This window comes from Hesperophylax consimilis, chromosome 14 (assembly GCF_061612785.1).
Source record: "Hesperophylax consimilis isolate HC1 chromosome 14, BYU_Hcon_1.0, whole genome shotgun sequence".
NCBI lineage: Eukaryota > Metazoa > Arthropoda > Insecta > Trichoptera > Limnephilidae > Hesperophylax > Hesperophylax consimilis.
The window spans coordinates 37,430,243-37,451,989 of record NC_142849.1 but is presented as its reverse complement, the minus strand read 5'-3'; the positions used below and the strand labels follow the sequence as shown (position 1 = coordinate 37,451,989).

Sequence of the window (21,747 nt, the reverse complement as noted above, 5' to 3'; positions counted from 1 at the left end):
TAAGAATATAAACATTGTTGTACATGTCCGGTGAACTAGTATAATCATATCTCTTTCCAAATATACTATTTATATTCTATTCTGAAGTAACGTCTTATCATAATATGTATTATAAAATAATGTATTATATTATGTATCAGCAGATGAGTTTTAAAATACTTTATGTGAAATCTGTCGTCAATGTTTCACAGAATTTGAACAATTCATCAAATTTCAATGTTAAAATTAAAGTTCTGTTATTATATCACTATGGACCAGTTGCTTCCCTGAACTGAAATAATAACAGAACTTGAAAATTAACTTCGAAATTCTATGAATTATTACAATCTTAGACGATATTGCGATACTGCTGTGTTCCCGTAGGTGTGCTCAATTATTGAATGTGTGAAAGGAAGACGGGATAAGTAATAACACTAATTTTGGGTTAATGCGGCATGCCACATAAACAGTTAGAATAATATGCATAAAGGGTACTCATTCCACCAGGGATGATTGTGAAACATCCCCATTTTTCTTTTTGCACACAAATTTAGTAAATTACCAAGTGAAATATTGTTTATATTGTAAACTTGTCTACAATTATTTGAGGTATAAATCTAATTTAGTCCTACGCCCTAGTCCTAGGTACTTCTCTAAATTGAAACATGAAATTTTAAGTTGGTTTATTTGATCAGGCTTCATCAAAATCTGTGCAAAGGCTGACGGACTGAGAATCAGCAGTTCATTGTAAATGTGACGAAGGTAAGAACCAGACCTAAGATTTTATAAGTTTCATCTAATTGTATTGATCTGAAATACTGCCATTCTAATCTTGCCATCATATTTTAAAATCTTTGATTATTAACAGTTTGTAATAAAGTTAAGGGGGTTCATTTATTTTTGTGGGATCATAGCTAATTTTATTTTTATTTATTAAAACAGTTTGTAAAGGTATAGGATTTAATTTTTATTTGTGGGATCATAGCTAACTTAATTTTGCTTCTCTAATCAACAGTGTGTAGAGTTCCATACGGGATTTCATTTTTATTTATGGGATCATAGCTAACTTAATTTTGATTCTCTAATTAACATTGTGTAGAGTTCCATACGGGATTTCATTTTTATTTATGGGATCATAGCTAACTTAATTTTGATTCTATAATTAATGGTGTGCAGAGTTCCATATGGGATTTTATTTTTATTTGTGGAATCAATCACAGTAGCTAATATAACTTTTAATTTTATCAATTAAGAATTTATAAAGTTAAGGGATTTAATTTTTGTTTGCGGAGTTGTAGAATGTCTTCATTTTGAGGGGAAGTGATTTTTAATTTCAATTTAAAATCTAATAGTGTTAGATTGTAATTTTATTATTAAGTATGCCAAATTTTCTACTCAAGTTATATATATTATATTTTGCGAATTTTAAAAAAATGCTTTTTTATATCCAATTTCACATATGTTCTACTATCTAAAATCTGTTGTGGATAAATTTCAATGATAAATAAAAATCTAGCAAGCTAATAAAACACTATATAAGACCCCCACAAATTGAATAGCACGAGTCTTTTATACACACATAATGTATCGTGAACCTTTTATACACACACGGATAACGTATCATGAATCTTTTATACACACACGGATAACGTATCATGAATCTTTTATACACACACGGATAACGTATCATGAATCTTTTATACACACACGGATAACGTATCATGAATCTTTTATACACACACGGATAATATATCATGAACCTTTTATACCAGCATTTGAGGTTTGTATGATTGTTTTATTCACAGAAGAATATCATGATGAAAAGTACCCAAAACTAATGGCTAAATTTACATACATATTAATAGTGTGACAAATACAAACTAATGTGATTCAATAAAAAAATTCGATGTAAATCGATATTTATTTGTTAGTTAGTGGAAAACATTTGATTCTGAAAGGGATAGTAGATAATGTACAAGCACGGGGCGGGAGAGGTGAACACTCTATTGCACTATTATCTCTGTCTCTCTTCTCTCTGTTGCTTAACGGGTCTGGGAGTTATGATGTCAAGTTGGATAATTAAGTTAACTAGGATTTACTCAAATGGCTTTACAGCTTTAGAACTTTGATAGCAAGTAAATTACAACTTTTAATAGGAAATGATAGAGCAGCGTTTTAGACCAAACTGTCGAGAACATTATAAAAGGATACATTAATGGAACGTGAGATAGTGTTATGTCAGAAAACCTAAAATATGTGAATTTCACATAAAATTTCACTTTTCAATGAAACTAAAAACTCTCCTTTTTAAGTGTTAAAAACATAACTTCTTAGGGGAACCTTATATGTAAAAGAAATTTTCTGTTGTATTTAAAGTTAAATATCTTTCAATGGTGTTATAATAAACTACAAATAAGTTTTCTGTTGTATTTTAGTTAAATATGTTTCAGATGGTTTTATAATAAACTACACATAAGTTTTCTGTTGTATTTTGGTTATATATGTTTCAGATGGTGTTATAATAAACTATACATAAATTTTTTAAGCGTCAGGAGTATTTTTTTTAATTTCCGTTCCTTGAAAATATAAAAAAAGAAGGTCTAATTTGGAGCACAAATAAGCTTAGAGTCTTATATAAGTTTAGAGACCATTCAGAAACCATATTAGTTTCAGTGAAACCCACTTATAAAACATTTCCATGCTTAAAAAGTTCAGTTTTACGGTTTGTTTTTTCCTTTTAGACATAAAAATGTCCCACATACATTATAAGCTATCCCACATACCCCATTTATCTATTATCCATTTATCACTAATTTATCCCACATAAATTATAAGCTTTTTCCACTTCTTTATCGTAAAAAACCTTATAAGAGGGTTTCACTGTATATATTTCTCATAGTGAGGACTGTAGGCATACTGATTGATAAATAATAGGTAGCCGTTTAGCTTGTTAACTTAACTTTGGTCTATTCAAATGCAACAAAGAAATAACACTAATCTCTGCAAGTGTAGACCTTTACAGTGCATTGAAAAACCTAATAAGAGGGTTTTACTATATATTAGTATGTATATATTTCTCAGTGCTATAAAAGCCATTCAACTGAAGGTATGTGCAGGGCCGGCCCTGTGCAGGAGCAATTGGAGACGTCCGCTCCGGGTGCAAACTTGCCAAAGTGCCGATAAAACCTAACACAGCACATTTGAGGTTTTTACTAGCGCAAGATGTCGTTTGGCTTAAGGCCGGTCCTGGGTTTGCAAGAATAGATTGCAACAGAGAAATACAACTGAACTATGCAAGTGAAAACCTTTGGAAGAGGTTAGCAAGAGTACAATATTTATGACACTTAAATAAATTTCAGTCTTTAATTGGACATACTTGTAGACATAGGTAAACTTTACTATTCACAAATTAATTATTATTGATATACGTAATTTTTAGATACTTGTCAAGGGACAAATAAATGGGTTATTTTAGCATGGTGCCGCGCTCACTAAACCAAAACATAATAAGCCTTAAAAGAATATATATTAAATACTATTATAAGGTACATAATAAATTATTAGGGATCATTTTTCGATGTACAAACTATTTTGTTTCCTTTCAAATCATTTATGATAAAGATATTAAGATAAGATATTATCTATCAATTTTTAAAAAGTGTCCAGAGATAGCGGGACTACGGCATCCCCAATTGGAGTATGCTTTGAGGCCGAGGGAAGGTGAATACCATACAAGGGTCTCAACTGTGTCCAGAGATAGAGGGACTATGACATGCCCAATTGGAGTATGCTTTGAGGCCGAGGGAAGGTGAATACCATACAAGGGTCTCAACTGTGTCCAGAGATAGCGGGACTATGGCATCCCCAATTGGAGTATGCTTTGAGGCCGAGGGAAGGTGAATACCATACAAGGGTCTCAACTGTGTCCAGAGATAGCGGGACTATGGCCTCCCCAATTGGAGTATGCTTTGAGGCCGAGGGAAGGTGAATACCATACAAGGGTCTCAACTGTGTCCAGAGATAGCGGGACTATGGCATCCCCAATTGGAGTATGCTTTGAGGCCGAGGGAAGGTGAATACCATACAAGGGTCTCAACTGTGTCCAGAGATAGCGGTACTATGGCATCCCCAATTGGAGTATGCTTTGAGGCCGAGGGAAGGTGAATACCATACAAGGGTCTCAACTGTGTCCAGAGATAGCGGTACTATGGCATCCCCAATTGGAGTATGCTTTGAGGCCGAGGGAAGGTGAATACCATACAAGGGTCTCAACTGTGTCCAGAGATAGCGGTACTATGGCATCCCCAATTGGAGTATGCTTTGAGGCCGAGGGAAGGTGAATACCATACAAGGGTCTCAACTGTGTCCAGAGATAGCGGTACTATGGCATCCCCAATTGGAGTATGCTTTGAGGCCGAGGGAAGGTGAATACCATACAAGGGTCTCAACTGTGTCCAGAGATAGCGGTACTATGGCATCCCCAATTGGAGTATGCTTTGAGGCCGAGGGAAGGTGAATACCATACAAGGGTCTCAACTGTGTCCAGAGATAGCGGTACTATGGCATCCCCAATTGGAGTATGCTTTGAGGCCGAGGGAAGGTGAATACCATACAAGGGTCTCAACTGTGTCCAGAGATAGCGGTACTATGGCATCCCCAATTGGAGTATGCTTTGAGGCCGAGGGAAGGTGAATACCATACAAGGGTCTCAACTGTGTCCAGAGATAGCGGTACTATGGCATCCCCAATTGGAGTATGCTTTGAGGCCGAGGGAAGGTGAATACCATACAAGGGTCTCAACTGTGTCCAGAGATAGCGGTACTATGGCATCCCCAATTGGAGTATGCTTTGAGGCCGAGGGAAGGTGAATACCATACAAGGGTCTCAACTGTGTCCAGAGATAGCGGTACTATGGCATCCCCAATTGGAGTATGCTTTGAGGCCGAGGGAAGGTGAATACCATACAAGGGTCTCAACTGTGTCCAGAGATAGCGGGACTACGGCATCCCCAATTGGAGTATGCTTTGAGGCCGAGGGAAGGTGAATACCATACAAGGGTCTCAACTGTGTCCAGAGATAGCGGAACTATGGCATCCCCAATTGGAGTATGCTTTGAGGCCGAGGGAAGGTGAATACCATACAAAGGCCTCAACTGTGTCCACAGATAGTGGGACTATGGCCTCCCCAATTGGAGTATGCTTTGAGGCCGAGGGAAGGTGAATACCATACAAGGGTCTCAACTGTGTCCAGAGATAGCGGGACTATGGCCTCCCCAATTGGAGTATGCTTTGAGGCCGAGGGAAGGTGAATACCATACAAGGGTCTCAACTGTGTCCAGAGATAGCGGTACTATGGCATCCCCAATTGGAGTATGCTTTGAGGCCGAGGGAAGGTGAATACCATACAAGGGTCTCAACTGTGTCCAGAGATAGCGGGACTACGGCATCCCCAATTGGAGTATGCTTTGAGGCCGAGGGAAGGTGAATACCATACAAGGGTCTCAACTGTGTCCAGAGATAGCGGAACTATGGCATCCCCAATTGGAGTATGCTTTGAGGCCGAGGGAAGGTGAATACCATACAAGGGTCTCAACTGTGTCCAGAGATAGCGGGACTACGGCATCCCCAATTGGAGTATGCTTTGAGGCCGAGGGAAGGTGAATACCATACAAGGGTCTCAACTGTGTCCAGAGATAGCGGAACTATGGCATCCCCAATTGGAGTATGCTTTGAGGCCGAGGGAAGGTGAATACCATACAAAGGCCTCAACTGTGTCCACAGATAGTGGGACTATGGCCTCCCCAATTGGAGTATGCTTTGAGGCCGAGGGAAGGTGAATACCATACAAGGGTCTCAACTGTGTCCAGAGATAGCGGGACTACGGCATCCCCAATTGGAGTATGCTTTGAGGCCGAGGGAAGGTGAATACCATACAAGGGTCTCAACTGTGTCCAGAGATAGAGGGACTATGACATGCCCAATTGGAGTATGCTTTGAGGCCGAGGGAAGGTGAATACCATACAAGGGTCTCAACTGTGTCCAGAGATAGCGGGACTATGGCATCCCCAATTGGAGTATGCTTTGAGGCCGAGGGAAGGTGAATACCATACAAGGGTCTCAACTGTGTCCAGAGATAGCGGGACTATGGCCTCCCCAATTGGAGTATGCTTTGAGGCCGAGGGAAGGTGAATACCATACAAGGGTCTCAACTGTGTCCAGAGATAGCGGGACTATGGCATCCCCAATTGGAGTATGCTTTGAGGCCGAGGGAAGGTGAATACCATACAAGGGTCTCAACTGTGTCCAGAGATAGCGGGACTATGGCCTCCCCAATTGGAGTATGCTTTGAGGCCGAGGGAAGGTGAATACCATACAAGGGTCTCAACTGTGTCCAGAGATAGCAGGACTATGGCCTCCCCAATTGGAGTATGCTTTGAGGCCGAGGGAAGGTGAATACCATACAAGGGTCTCAACTGTGTCCAGAGATAGCAGGACTATGGCCTCCCCAATTGGAGTATGCTTTGAGGCCGAGGGAAGGTGAATACCATACAAGGGTCTCAACTGTGTCCAGAGATAGCGGGACTATGGCCTCCCCAATTGGAGTATGCTTTGAGGCCGAGGGAAGGTGAATACCATACAAGGGTCTCAACTGTGTCCAGAGATAGCGGAACTATGGCATCCCCAATTGGAGTATGCTTTGAGGCCGAGGGAAGAACTTAATTTGCAGAATAACAGGATAACCTTTAAACAAACTGTATATCTAAGTGGTATATTGTTATGTACCATGAAGAGAAGCACATTACTTAATTTGCATAATAACTGGATAACCTTTAAACAAACTGTATATTAAAGTGGTATATTGTTTTGTACCATGAAGAGAAACACATTACTTAATTTGCAGAATAACTGGATAACTTTTAAACAAACTGTATACGTAAGTGAGATAGAATCCCTCGCACTTCAGTGAGACAGAATAGTCGCCACTACAAAGAAATGGCAACAAAAAGGAATTAAAATAAATCCGTATGAAAATTAAAGACTCTGTGCACAACGACATTCATAACCTACAATAATTTATTATAATTGTTAGCTTCATAGGTCAAAGTTCACAATAATTCATTATATTTAATCTTCTTACAATTATATTACGCAGACATATGTACATTATAAACAATATATGTTATTTGTTTGTTTGTACGTGTACCAGTATTATTTGCAGAACAGAAATTTGCACTTTCGGTCAATATTTAAGGCTGAAGAGCTTAAACGGATTTAAAAAACAAAAATGAATTTACTGCTTTATCTGCTCACTCACTTGTGATTGTACATCAAAACTACAAAACTGCACATTTAAAATGTTAAAGCAAAACTTCTCAAATTTTCAATAAAAAAGTATTTCTTATTACAAAGTGTCCGGGGGTAAACTGCACAACTTCAGGAGGTGATTTTATATGTAATATTTTTATATATACGTAAAAAATAATAAGTTTTTCGAAATTCCTATGTTTTAAAATCAGGTAAAGAAGTTGGATTGTTTGTACGGAAAAAATAAAATTGTTCTGTGGAAAAATATTTTTGTATCGGAAAAAAACAATGGAATTTCGAAAAAGTTATTTATCTTTTTTGCTTCTACCATCGTCTAGAATCACCTTCCGAAGTTAGCGCGCTTTGCTCCCGGACACCCGGTAGAGCGGTTTTACTTCCACCATCGTATGGAATCACCTCCCGAAGTTAGCGCGCTTTGCTCCCGGACACCCGGTAGAGCGGTTTTACTTCCACCATCGTATGGAATCACCTCCCGAAGTTAGTGCACTTTACCCCCGGACACCTGGAAAAGGGGTTTTACTGTGCAATGTAAGCAGATAAATAAGCAAACAATCTTATATATAAATCCGGCTAAGCACATCCTCGTAAATGATAACTATTTCGAAACGGGATACTAATTTTCCTTACTAATTAATAATAATACGGTAGTTTCATAAGTAGTGAAAAATATATTGGTTTTGTGGGCCCTGGGGCTATTATATAAACTTTACTTTGCAACACTCAATTAATAGGGATTTTTTAAGATAGTTCATTTTTCTACAAAAATGATTGGCACAGTTTATGTGAGGAACAGTTTTCTAAAAGATTGCCAACAGATCTAACTCTTTTATTATTATAATCTAAGTCAGAAATTAATTCATTAGAATGCGATACAATGCATAACCAAGTTAACAAATTAAAATTCAATTCAATTGTGTGAATTTAATAATTTGCGGAACCTATTCTCAACCAAATACGAGAATCTAATAAACCCGGCAAAAACTGATCATTCCAGCATTAAAATTTGTTAAAAATTTTTCATAATTTTGGTTGTTATATTTATTATTTGTAAGTATTTAACTCATTGTGTTGGATTGTTTTGTATTGAATTTAAATGAAAATAATTTGATATTTTAGTCTGTACATATTAATTTTGAGTCACTTGCATCCAACTGGAATTAAATACATATTTTCTTTATGAAATTACCGTTCATACATACTCTTCCGTTATTCCAACTTTTGAGATGACTCAAGTATCTGATTCACTTGATTGTGTTGTGTCTTGGGTGTACTCGACTCCTTCCATGCACTTATGCATCATGTATTCTCCAGGCAGATTCACCGTCCATCCGCTTCACATTTCCAAACTATCTAAGCGTCGTTTTCTTAACCTTCCCAACCAGTTATGTGCCCGTCAATTTCTAGCTTGTATTTTACATCACACACAATCTATTCCAATAGATGTTAAATAATATCTATCCAATTTCCCTCGGCGCAAACAAACCGCTTTAAAACTGCTGATAAAGTGACTTTTTGATTTTTGTGTTAACCCCTATGAGACGGGTGAAATTTTGTAAATATCTCAAAGCCAATTTTATTATTGAAAATTATATTTGAAATTATAGAACCGATTCACAAAATCAAATTTTTTACTTTGTAATTTTCATGGACGTAACGAAATGCGTTAAAAACTTGTAAAACCTACCTCTTCACACTGCACACTGCAGTGCACCTCAAGGTAGTCATCATTTTACTTGTGAAGTAAGCTCGCAATGAAGAAACAATGAATGATCTAGAACGGAAGAATCTGCACTGCGTAGATAATACAGCTCAAGTTTATACGCCGTTGATTGCCGAGGCCAAATAATGTACGTAACAATAAAATAAACAAAAATAAAGGTTTTTTACAGAAAATATCTTTAATAATCTAAATGACGGAATCATCTTAGTCTTATGGAGCTGCTAGTAAAACAACTAATTAATAATATAGTCAGTAATTAGTCCGGCTACCAAAATTATTATCATTGTTTATCGTTATAAAATATATCACTATTTATTAACTAATAATCTACTAGGCTGTACCGAGTGTAACACCATTAAATATGTTGTCACATATTACTACATACAAATATTAAGATCAGCGCCATTTTGAATGTTTTACATTTGAACGAGCCTCGCTAAGCGTCGCTTTTTGGGCCCGTTTCAGCGTTTGATCTGCTGTCGAAAATTACAGTCAAGCTAGAAATTAATTGAAATTTGATCAAATGCTGAAAGGGGCCGAGTCAGAATTGCACGGGGACAGTTAAAATGTAAATAAATTAAAACTAAATGGCGTTAATCATCCGATCAAATATGTCAAAGGTTGAAACACCCCAACCTGACCTAACCTAACTATTTTGAAGAAACATATTAAGCGTAAAATAAAAATGTCACCAAAAACTATTTAGAAAAATACGGAAAAATAGTTTACTCATTCTTTCGATAAACTACGTTGAATTTTTGTCTTTCAAAAAAGTTTTTGAAAACATTTTTTTCTTCCCCTCAAAATTATTTCTCCAACAGATTTATGAGGTATTATGAATGAGATTAACTGATTTGAAGTAATATCAATAAGAAATGTACTTTAATTAGGGGGCGAGTTATAAACATTTGAAGATCAGAAGTAAATGAAACAGATTTCAGTATGCATGATATGTGCTTATAAAATGGTGTGAAACGTTAGTATTTTCATAAACTATCATTCTATGGCACAACCTATATATTTATATACATAATATATATAGACTCACTTATTGTTTTGGATAAATAATTATAACTTTATACTTTCATTTTAACATAAATAAATTTTGGGATCTTTAAAAAATAATACAAAATGAAAAATATTCAGAAATAATCCAAAAACAATCCCGATCAACAAAAATTTGTTTTTTCACAAAAAGTTCTGGCAGAATCAACAGCGGATCAACACAAACAAATCCTTTCTGTTCTGGCAGAATTAACAGCGGATCAACACAAACAAATCCTTTCTGTTCCGGCAGAATCAACAGCGGATCAATACAAACAAATCCTTTCTCTTCTGGCAGAATTAACAGCGGATCAACACAAACAAATCCTTTCTGTTCTGGCAGAATTCTTTTTTGATGTTCTGTCAGAACAAAAGAACAAAATTGAAATTTTATTTTAACACAGCTGTTATGCTATCGGGCCCTCAAAACATTTGTACTTCAAGATAACACTATTTGTAAATGCCATATTGTTCAAAATTATCACACAAGTCCTTATTCGATATTAAAATGCGAATACAAACCGACAACTTTCCGATAAAGTTCTAAACCATCAGAGATTTAATATACCTGTTACTTCATCTCATATATTAGCTATCCCAGCATCAAAACTAAACCAGCAATCTGCCGTAGTTAGTTCCACTAGCACTAAATAAACTTGTTCACTTGAAGCAGTAACTTGTCTTTAAACATTTCTTTTATGATTAGGTACTTTTTTTATCAATGTTTTCGCAATCTGCCAACACTAATTTCATATATTATTATCTCAAGAGTGTTGTTAATTAGGTACTTTATTATTATAATCAATATTTTCCCAATCTGAAAACACTACTTTTTAAGTATTCCAAGATCAAAATTACTCTAGTGTTGTCAATGTGGGAAAATTGTTTCTCCGAATTAATTTTTTTTTAGGGAAAACTGTCACTGGCGCCGGGGTATGCCCAGGGCTGGGAGGGGGCGTGGGGCTAGTCGTCCCTCAGGGGGCGGGTGTTCTCTATGAGTAGGGGTTGGTGGTGGGGGGCACGGCGGCCCATCTGGCCCAGGCTGCGGATTCTCTCCATGACGCAGGAGGCGGACAGGCGCGCCTCGGCGTCGTGATCCCAGCACTCCTCCATGGTGTCACAAAGCACGGACAGGGCCTGCTTGAAGAGAGAATTTTTTTCAAAATTAAAACATGTTTTATAATCAAATCAATGTTTTTCAAATAAGTAGTTGCAACATTTTGATGTGAGGGTTACTTAATAACATTCTATAGCGGCTTTAACCACTCGAGCGATGGCTACCCAAATAAGTAGTTGCAACATTTTGATGTGAGGGTTACTTAATAACATTCTATAGCGGCTTTAACCACTCGAGCGATGGCTACCCAAATAAGTAGTTGCAACATTTTGATGTGAGGGTTACTTAATAACATTCTATAGCGGCTTTAACCACTCGAGCGATGGCTACCCAAATAAGTAGTTGCAACATTTTGATGTGAGGGTTACTTAATAACATTCTATAGCGGCTTTAACCACTCGAGTGATGGCTACCCAAATAAGTAGTTGCAACATTTTGATGTGAGGGTTACTTAGGGCCGTCTGTTTCAACGCTAGCTATAGTAAAAGTAAGAATAAAAGTAAACGCTAAAGTTAAATTTCACCAAAATGCGTTTTTCAATCAATTTAACTCCTGGTTTTACGTCACTTTTAACTTTTGTTTTAACTTCCCGAAATCCGAGAGTTACTCGCGAGTTATTCGCGATTCTCGAGTTACTCCGCCATTGTGACATATTTGACAGTTCTATACGTAAGGTTCTTCTGTTGAGTGTTGTTACGAAACGATTATTAATCATGATTAATATTATCGAAGATGACAGTGGTGAAGATGAATTCGTCATGCAATATGTTTTACAGCGAAAGCCAAAAACATTTCGACCCCGTGTTAATAATATGGTCATTTGGGATGATTCCGAATTTTTGGCACGGTATCGCATGTCGAAAGAGCTTGCAAAATTTGTGACGGATTAAATTGAGGGAGATATTACGACTACTGGAAAGTAAATTATATTTTTCCGTGTAATATCGTATATATTATAACAGGTCGTCATTTATTTTTAAATACCCACAGAAATATTTTTCTAGGAACAAAACAATGTAATAAAAGTATATCTTTTTTCATAAACTTTGGTATAAAACTTATTATTATATTAAATCATTTTTCAATATACATATTATAATTGAAAAGAAACTATGTAATAAATATATAACTTTTTTTACAAAGTTTGGTTGGAATTATTAATCAAAGGAAACTAGCTCCTCCAATACTCTCAAGAAATTATTCCTAAAACTATAAATCGATCTTCATCATGTAAGTAAAAATTAAATTCTGAAATAAAAAATTCGAACACAATAACAAACAAGAAGTCAGAAGAGGTTATAATGACGCACAACAAACTTCTTGCTTCTGTATTTTGAGTATTTTGACAGTCACTTAACCAGAGATCATATTTAATCTTCGGTGTGGCCGTACCAAAAAATAATGCCGTGCGTTTTTCCACGTAATTTCGAGGAATATTCTGCTTTTTAGACTGGCCGCACTAGTAACTGTTACTTTTGCATAAAGGCACTTGAAACAGCGCGCGGTCCGATTTAACATCCTTGTTACTTTAACTGACAGTTAAATTTTTAACATAGCTCACGATTTAGCATTCTGTTGAAACAGACGGCCCTTAATAACATTCTATAGCGGCTTTAACCACTCGAGCGATGGCTACCCAAATTTAGGTAAGTGATTTTTATGAATTAAAATTTCAAATTTTTCGATCCGTTATTATCCAAGAAACAACCGGCCCATTATAAAATAATAGCAGAACTTGAATAGAACTTTCAAAGAATTTTAATCTTTGAAATTTGATGAATTGTTCAATTTATGTTAAACAACCCGCCCTTTAGAGTATGGTACCAGTCATTAACAAAAGGAGAGGTTACTTGTAGTAAATAGTAATGGCGCTCACATTGTGTTCCTTCCACGAGTCGGGGATATTGGGGCGAAGCTTCTTCTGGACAACGGCGTCTTGCATCTCCTCCAGAGAGGGATGTGCCCCCACCTCCTCTTCCAGGGGCAGCATGTATTCACCTACATTGCCCCAAGCGGTACACCTACAACCAAATGCAAATTATTACTATCACTGATTTATGTTGTGTATTATAAAAATTATCAAAAACATTATAAAAAGAATCTTTTCATATTCCGACAAACGATAAGGTACCTACAATATATTTTACGAGACAATTATTTTTATTCTATATTTATTATATATTTATAGGACGGGGACGGTTTACATATAGTTTCCGTGAGCACTTAGGCCATAGGCCCATTTTGCTATCTCCCTTTTTACCTCATTCCATTAACAGTCACCCGGTCTCTTTTATAAAGTTCACCAGAGTTGTCATTGGATATGTGGCTATGTCTCCTGATTCCACAATGTGTCTTCCCAGGTCTCATCTCTCCTCTCCACTCCCCCTTGGTACCCTGAAGGCCCCACGGGGGAAGAGACCTTTGTCTCTGCTCTCCACTCCTCCTTGGTTACCTAAAGGCCCCACGACGGAAGAAGGATTTCGTCTCTCCTCTCCACTCTTCCTTGGTTCCCTAAAGGCCCCACAGTGGAAGAGGGTTTCGTCTCTCCTCTCCACTCCTTCTTGGTTCCCTGAAGGCCCCACGAGTGAAGAGGCCTTTTAAGAGAGTATTCGAATCGTCCAATTTTCATTCCACGAATATCTATGGAAATAGAAGGTCCCCTCGAGTGCTGGGGTAAGGTCTAAATACTCCGAGAGTATAAATCAATTATAATAATTACTAAATACTGTTTCTCGGAGGCACCGTTGGTGTCACAGCCTGAGCACGGCGGCTCACACCTATTACAGGTGACGATGGCTATTGTGCAGGTCGTGTTTCCACTCCCCGAGCGATGGGTTCGCCACACTCCCTATGCTATATACTATATTTGAATGCGTAATATGTTTTGATTCTATAAGAGTGTTTGGTAAATATACCTGGAGGCGATTTCCCACAATACGAGTCCGCAAGCGTACATGTCTATTCTCAGGAACGCATCGCGGGTGAAGTTGATGGCTCCTTCCAGCACTTCCGGGGCCATGTAGCGACGGGTTCCGACCTACAAGCAAATAGTTCCACAAAAACCATATTCATATCAATTACAGAGAGTGATAACAAAACCACCATTCCATCAAGGAGAATCAAACTCAGTGATATATTATATTAAATAAATATACTATTTAAAGTGTTCCTGATTTACATATCTTTAATGATATCATTCCTTATTTACTATAATTAATATGTCATTTATGAGAAAGGGTGAGATATTTGTTCTTATTTCTACGGTAGCTAAAAAAGACACTATACCTTAGAATCAAACATGGTCAAATACATCTCAGCAAAAGTGCAGAAAAACAACAAAATGTGTTTTTTGTTTAATGATGTATGTAGTAATTTTGTAATTTGAACTATGAAACAAAGATGGTGGCAAAATGATTCAGTTGACTAATTCCTGCACTCTCATTAGTCGAAATGAAAGATAAATAAACCACGTTTTTATTTTAACCACTTTTTGATCTACTCATATACTAACAGGTCAATTCAACTGCGACTTTCTCATAAAAAGTATAAGGGGTTCGATGCCAAGCGCATCTCGACATCATCGTCGAATTTCTCAATATTCGTAACATACATTCATAAATAAACTTAAAAAAGAAACAAACCTGTCCATGCGTATCTCCGCATGGCTTCCCTGGCTGGAACACGAGCGCTAAACCGAAATCGGCGATGCAGGCAGACATGTCGCCTTTGAGTAGCACGTTCTTGCTCTTAAAGTCGCGGTGAGCAATGGCGGGCTTGCGCTCGCGGCGGATGGGACGTCCTCCGCCCATCTGAGCGACACCCGCCACCTCGTCGTGCAGGTGCGTCAGGCCGCGCGCCATCGTGTGTGCGATGCGGAACGCCTCCGCCCATGTGACCGTGTTAGCTTTCAGGTAGTCGCACAGGGAGCCCTGGAATATTCAAAACATTTTTATACTTACATCTTTACCTTGTCAGGCTCTCACTTGACTTGTCCTATTTGTCTCATTTAGTGTCAAGCCGCAACCTATTACTACCTCAGTGTGCCAAGGGTAAAATGCCGCTTGCTGTGCGCTGGCTGACACTTTTTGCAAAATAATGTTTTGTAAATTGTACCGGCTTACAGGATAATGTAATTATATATTTTATTAAATTGTACTGGCTTACGGGATAATGTATTTATATATTTTATTAAATTGTACCGGCTTACGGGATAATGTATTTATATATTTTATTAAATTGTACCGGCTTACGGGATAATGTATTTATATATTTTATTAAATTGTACCGGCTTACAGGATAGCTACTTATATTCGGAGAAAGAAGACAGAAAATATTCTACACAGTAAAAATAAGTCATGATGAGGCTTTCCTGTAAATAAATACAGTACTACGACTTTTGAAAATCGGAAAATAATGACATTTGAAATGCAAATTTGCAACATGCTTTTTCACTGATAAAATATATATATATATAGTTGCGAGTGAGGAAACAACATACTAGAATAATATATATAGTTGCGAGTGAGGAAACGACATACTAGAATAATATACATAGTTGCGAGTGAGGAAACGACATACTAGAATAATATACATAGTTGCGAGTGAGGAAACGACATACTAGAATAATATACATAGTTGCGAGTGAGGAAACGACATACTAGAATAATATACATAGTTGCGAGTGAGGAAACGACATACTAGAATAATATATATATAGTTGCGAGTGAGGAAACGACATACTAGAATAATATACATAGTTGCGAGTGAGGAAACGACATACTAGAATAATATACATAGTTGCGAGTGAGGAAATGACATACTAGAATAATATACATAGTTGCGAGTGAGGAAACGACATACTAGAATAATATATATAGTTGCGAGTGAGGAAACGACATACTAGAATAATATTAAGATACTTTATTTTCTTGCTCTTCGCTTGCGAATAAAATATGTTTTAGTACGCTAGGAGCAATGTTTAAGGTTTTAAATACCATTACATGGAGGAAGTGCAGTGAGCTACTATCTCCGGTACACTAAAGGTACACAAACGTGACAGAAATCCACGACAGATTTCTTGACGCACTACTGGTTAAGTACTGTTACATAATTACTTTTTGGAACGCTAATTCTATTTTCACTAATATTCTTGTTTTTTGCAAAATGATGTTGCACAGGTTGCTTTTATGTCCAACAGATGGCGCTGTTTTAAAGAAAAGTCACGTTTTTACCTGTCAAAGGTGACATCTATATAAAACACACGTGTATTGGAATGCAACAAAAATTAAAAGCAATCGGTGAAGAACTTTTGGATATTTAAGATTTATAACAAGGAATTTTTTTTATTTATACAGGGTGTATCGGCACTAACCCGACAAACTTTAACCAGCTATTCCTTAGCACATTTGGAGTAAAAAATGTTATGGGCACTTTGCTGTCCGGTAGCATTTTTTTTTCAATTAAAAACAAAAAAATAAAAATTTCCACACTCCATCACTGTCATTGGCATTGCTTTTCGTGTTCAACAGCTGTTATAAGCAAGTAAGTCGAAAAGCATCTTCGCTCTTTCGCACACACTAAATAATAGTTAAAAATGAGACCAATGGTGCCGTGCCATTTCGTTGTGATTGTAAAAGCGCCAATATAGGTAGACACGTACATTATTCAACGGAATTCGAATAAAATATTGCCAGATGGGTTTTCAAAAATTGACAAAGGATAAAACAGTGGTGACATGTGGTGAAAATATGAATAGTAAATTTTTTATTAAAAAAAAACGTTACCGGGCAGCAAAGTGCACATAAGATTTTTTACTCCAAATATGCTAAGGAATAGCTGGTTAAAGTTTATCGGGTACGTGCCGATACACCCTGTATAGATAATAAAATTTGAAAGTGAATTGTATCACCTATCAAAAGCAGTTTTTAGTTTTCGGATACGTTCAAAAATATTCCTTTTATTTAGATTTTATTGCAAAGCGGAAATACTCCGACCTTTTGTCAAAATATGGCCGAGGCCTGGCACACAAGGGGTTAATTGACAACAGTTAACAACAACAGACCATTTCAAGTTCATTCCTTCCTCTTTTAGCCGCCTAGAGAGGTGTGTAGGTCAATCTTTAATATTTTATTGCAAAGCGGAAATACTCGGACCTTTTGTCAAAATATGGCTGAGGCCAGGCACACAAGGGGTTAATTGACAACAGTTAACAACAACAGACCATTTCAAGTTCATTCCTTCCTCTTTTAGCCGCCTAGAGAGGTGTGTAGGTCAATCTTTGAAAGTTAAGTTATGTTTAAGGTCAATTAGGTTACTAAACACTGCTAGAGCTATTTGAAGCAACATTTTGATTCTGAATGGTGGTACATATATTTATTAGCAGACTTTGGAAAAAGTTATCAATATACTATTTAAATTATATAATACAAATGTAAAATAATCCTTGTTTAATTGTGCACGTCGGGTGTGGAACCCACAACATTTGGGTTTCTGGGCAGTCAAGAAGCTAAACGCTCAGCTGCGGTAAGTTGTTGTGATTTTAATCTGACCGGTTATAAATGCAATGGAGTTCTATTCCCACAAAACACATTGACCAGTTACTAGGTATCAGTGGCCCCCGCCTTAGTCCGCCACTGCTAGGTACTACATTTATTTGTAAAAAGTATGTGTATTTAAAACAGAAACATATTTATAAAGGTATATTACAACTATTATTATTAGTCCTGTCATTTAAACAATCTGTTTTACTTATGGAAGGGATTAAATCAAATGGATTTAAAATATTCATTAATAATGATGAAAAAGTCATAAAAAAACTGTGTGTAAAAAATGCAGTAAATAGTTAAAACTCTGGATGTGCAAAATGTAGTTAATCGATTTGTTGTATCTAATGATCAAATGATATTTATTTTATGTAATTAGATATTAAATTTCTGCGTTATTTTAACTGTATATGTTATGTCATTCAATAAATAAATAAAGCATATTATTTATAAGGTCATTATTGGTGGCAGTGATTTAGGCAATTTTGAGAGAATATGGAAGCGGGATATTTATTTTATTGTTTTAAGTATTAATCTCAAAACGACAGAGCAGCAAGTCAAAAAAACAGAGTTGTTGAAAACAAAGTAAATCATTTCTCCGGGGATGATAAGTGGGGGGTTACATGTTGTGGGAGAGAGGAACGAGATGAAAGACCACCAAGTTGATAAATGGAATCTGCAAAATTTCAGCACATCCAAGGCATTGTAAGGAATTAATTTCATTAAATAAAACTTTCATTTGACAATATTCCTTACCTTCTCATGGTAGGCTGTAATGAGCCAGTATTCAGCTTGTAGATTATCTCCATGTTTCTCAACTCCTATGAACTGCAACACATCCGTATGGACCATACGGGGCAGCTTGAAGATCTCCTGCTCCGAGAGCCAGGACTGCTTGTCTTGCACGGGAAATATCTTCACAGCCACCTCCTGCTGGTTCAGGTGCGCTCTCCACACGGCCCCGAACCTTCCGCGGGCCCTGACTTCTCGCAGGACTATGGGCAAGTGTCTCCCGTCTTCCATACCCTCGGGAGACGGAGGACACGAAGGTTCCGCAGTCGGAAGCTCATTGAAGAGATTCATCTTCTTGTGGCGGAAATAGAAGTACAACCCGATCGCAGAGATCAAAACGACCATCGCAACTATTGCGATGATCAGCGATAAGAATAGTTTAGCTTCTTCGACAGGTTTCGTGCCGACTTTAGTGATGGTGGCTTCTGTTGGTAGCGGACTCCAAGTGAAGTTCTGATTGCACATGTTGCCGTCGCAGCAGCAGAACAGCATATCCTTGGGGCGAGTGGATTCTTCCACGCACTCCGGTTTGTCGTAACATTCCTTGCTGTCGAGGAAGCAGCCTTTGAGACTGATGACGGTGTGGCCGGTGGTCTTGTTTTTGGTCCAGAGGACAAAGCAGTGGTTTCGCTTTTCCGTCTCGACAATCTCGCACTCCTCGCGATCGTAGCAGCTGCTCGAGTTGTTGGAGCAGGAGGAAGAGTTGTAGTATTCACAGTATTGCGTCCGGCCGGTTGGAGATGGCAGCGGAGTGATGTCCGTGGTCTCGGCAATGGCCGCAGAAGAGAGTGGTGTTTCTGAAATACAAGCATGTCATATAATTTGTTTTCCTTCAGTGTTTAAGTGACTTTTTCCATGTATTTTTATCTCGTTCTTGTGCTCAACAGCTCAGCTGTGGAATGGTTTGCTGGCTACCGTGTTTCCTCCGTCTTGTAACATAAAAAGAACCTTCACACAGCATGAGCCAAACACACGCGCCCTGAGGGCCGCCGCAGAGAAAAGTGAACCTAGATCAAAGGAAGGAAACACAAGAGTTAGTAATTATTCCATAGCAAAGCTGTTAAAATCACAACGGTGTAATATTGTTGTTTTGGTATTATGCTAGCTGTGCACAGTTGCTGACGGGATCAATGGTTATTTCTTCAGAGCACGTTATGTATTACATAATCATCCTTTTAATCTCAGTTATTAAGAATTATGCACTATGAAATTAATTCATTTGTTGCTGTACTAAGTTTTTTTTCCATCTGTCGGCTTCTACAGTGGCCTTTTACATTATACTGGTTGTAAACAAATGTACAAAACCTAAAATCGTTTGTGGAGTGTTTGCCAATAACATTAGAAACGCGTAGCTTAAATGCGCTCCAGAGTGAAAATAAATACTTACTTGAAGAAAGTATTGGCATTGAAGACAGATTAATGGAAGAGTTGTCGATAAATAATAATTAACACATCTGTGACCCAGTAATCTAACTTCGAAGATACAACGACAAAATATCTGGGTTTTATTTCAATAGTATTGATTGTTGATTTATATAATGCCGGAAATAAATATTATGAGAATAATACAAACCTATGAAGAAATATACGAGGCATGAAGCGGTAAACGCAAATAATCGAGAGTGCGCCATTTTCAAAACAAAATAAAAAGTACAAATTTTGAAAATCAAAAATGAAACCCTTTTAGTGGGTTTATTATGTTCCAATGTTCACATCTATAAATAAATGAAGAATTTTCTTTAAATAGACCTCGTCTCGGGGCTGTCACATTATGTTTGTTGAACCAGTTTTGAAGTTCCACACATTTCGTGAAATAACAAAAGATATTTAAGTTAATCCAGACACCATTTCACAAATCATTGTAAAGTCACTCTTTAGAACGGGTTTATAGCGCTAGGTCACTTTGTGATAGCCAAAAATAGTAAAACATGTTGTCCATGTACATCCATAATGCATTTTTGTTATTATTTTGCGTGGGTAAATATTTCCGAAAAAACACTATTTTCACACTCATTTGTCATACTAAACAAAGTACTGATGTCCAAAATACGTTAGCAATACGCACAGCGATCTTTTTAGGTAAGAAATGTATAATTTATCAGCAAAATCACATAAATGCGATGCGTAAACACCTCCACGGTATAACAATCATGGCCATCATGGCGATATTGGCGATTAAATTGAACAGTGTTGCCATATCACAGACAAAAATTCTAAAAGGTAGGAACCGCCAAGCAAGTAGCGGGCATTTTGAAAGTTCTCCGTCAGAAGTTATGGTCAGAAGGATGGATACTTTCAACAAATAGACACGCTGCAGAAATCTCAAAGTGGCAAGAAAAATTTCGTCAATTGAAGTGTTTTAGATTTCGTAGTTTTGATACAAAACTGTCACGGGTCGAGTAAAGTCGTGTACTACATATAAGTAAATTGCATTAAAAAATACCAAAATGCCCCCATGTGTAATGCGAAAGTGTGTTAATTATGCCGCAAACACTAGTGAAAGCCAAGAAATAACATTCCATTTGTGTAAATACCCGCAAATTGATTAATATTTTCGATTATTATAAATAATATATGTGCTTCTGGCCTCGAAGACTTTTGTGTCATTAAATAAAATGCAAGTCCGACTAAAGTATACGTCTGGGCACGCAACTACCAAATTACATTGTAACTGCTGTCGCCAAGTAAACTTATCTGTTTAAAATAGTCTAATCACTCTATTTATTTATATGCTTGCAGTAAAACAACACAAAAGGCCTCCCCTACTGAGGGATTGGGCGAAATGATGAAACATATTGAAGCCATTGTCCAAGAATACAAGAAAGACGATGGACATGAAATATTATATCGATCGTTATCTAAAATTAATAAAAACATTGAAGATCTTATATAAATATGGAATCAAAATCGTATGCTGAAATAACGAGAAATGATAAAATTAATGAAGAACAAACAAAATCTAAGAAACATGAACCAATCGTCATTATTAAGCCAAAAGACAAGGATAAAAAAATACAGTCACGATGGTCGAAATAAAACAAAATATAGATCTAATATCTGTAGAAAACAAAGCGAACGGCCAAAGAGAAATGCTCTACCAATTTGTGTGGTTTACAGCCAACAGACTACTTGTATGCTAAGGACCCGTGGAAAAAAACTATCCAAATTAAATACGAAAACGATCTAAAAAAATGGAGACACATTCGTAAATCACTAAAGCTTCAAATT

General features: G+C 36.9%; 1 protein-coding gene across 2 annotated transcripts; it reads right to left on the bottom strand.

Annotated features, from left to right (window-relative positions):
• Positions 1 to 6,912: 6,912 nt before the first annotated feature.
• Positions 6,913 to 20,663, bottom strand: put (activin A receptor type 2 punt). Of its 2 annotated transcripts, none has more exons than XM_089639826.1 (6): positions 20,093 to 20,663; positions 18,484 to 19,316; positions 14,827 to 15,114; positions 14,101 to 14,222; positions 13,062 to 13,206; positions 6,913 to 11,208 (listed from the first exon to the last, which is right to left on the bottom strand). In XM_089639826.1, exons 1-6 carry the CDS (start codon positions 20,148 to 20,150, stop codon positions 11,032 to 11,034), a joined length of 1,623 nt encoding a protein of 540 aa, XP_089495952.1. In that variant the 5' UTR covers positions 20,151 to 20,663; the 3' UTR covers positions 6,913 to 11,031. The 2 variants fall into 2 exon arrangements, with proteins under 2 accessions (XP_089495952.1, XP_089495953.1); XM_089639827.1 differs by having other exon boundaries at positions 6,913 to 11,205.
• Between the last annotated feature and the right edge of the window lie 1,084 nt (positions 20,664 to 21,747).

Bases quoted from the DNA above. Each gene is read 5' to 3' on its own strand.
- put (XM_089639826.1), bottom strand. From the start codon at position 20,150: ATGGCGCACTCTCGATTATTTGCGTTTACCGCTTCATGCCTCGTATAT. The intron at 19,317-20,092 runs GTTTGTATTATT...CTTGTATTTCAG, and splicing joins CCTCGTATATTTCTTCATAG to AAACACCACTCTCTTCTGCG. The intron at 15,115-18,483 runs GTAAGGAATATT...TGAATATTCCAG, and splicing joins TTACAGCCTACCATGAGAAG to GGCTCCCTGTGCGACTACCT.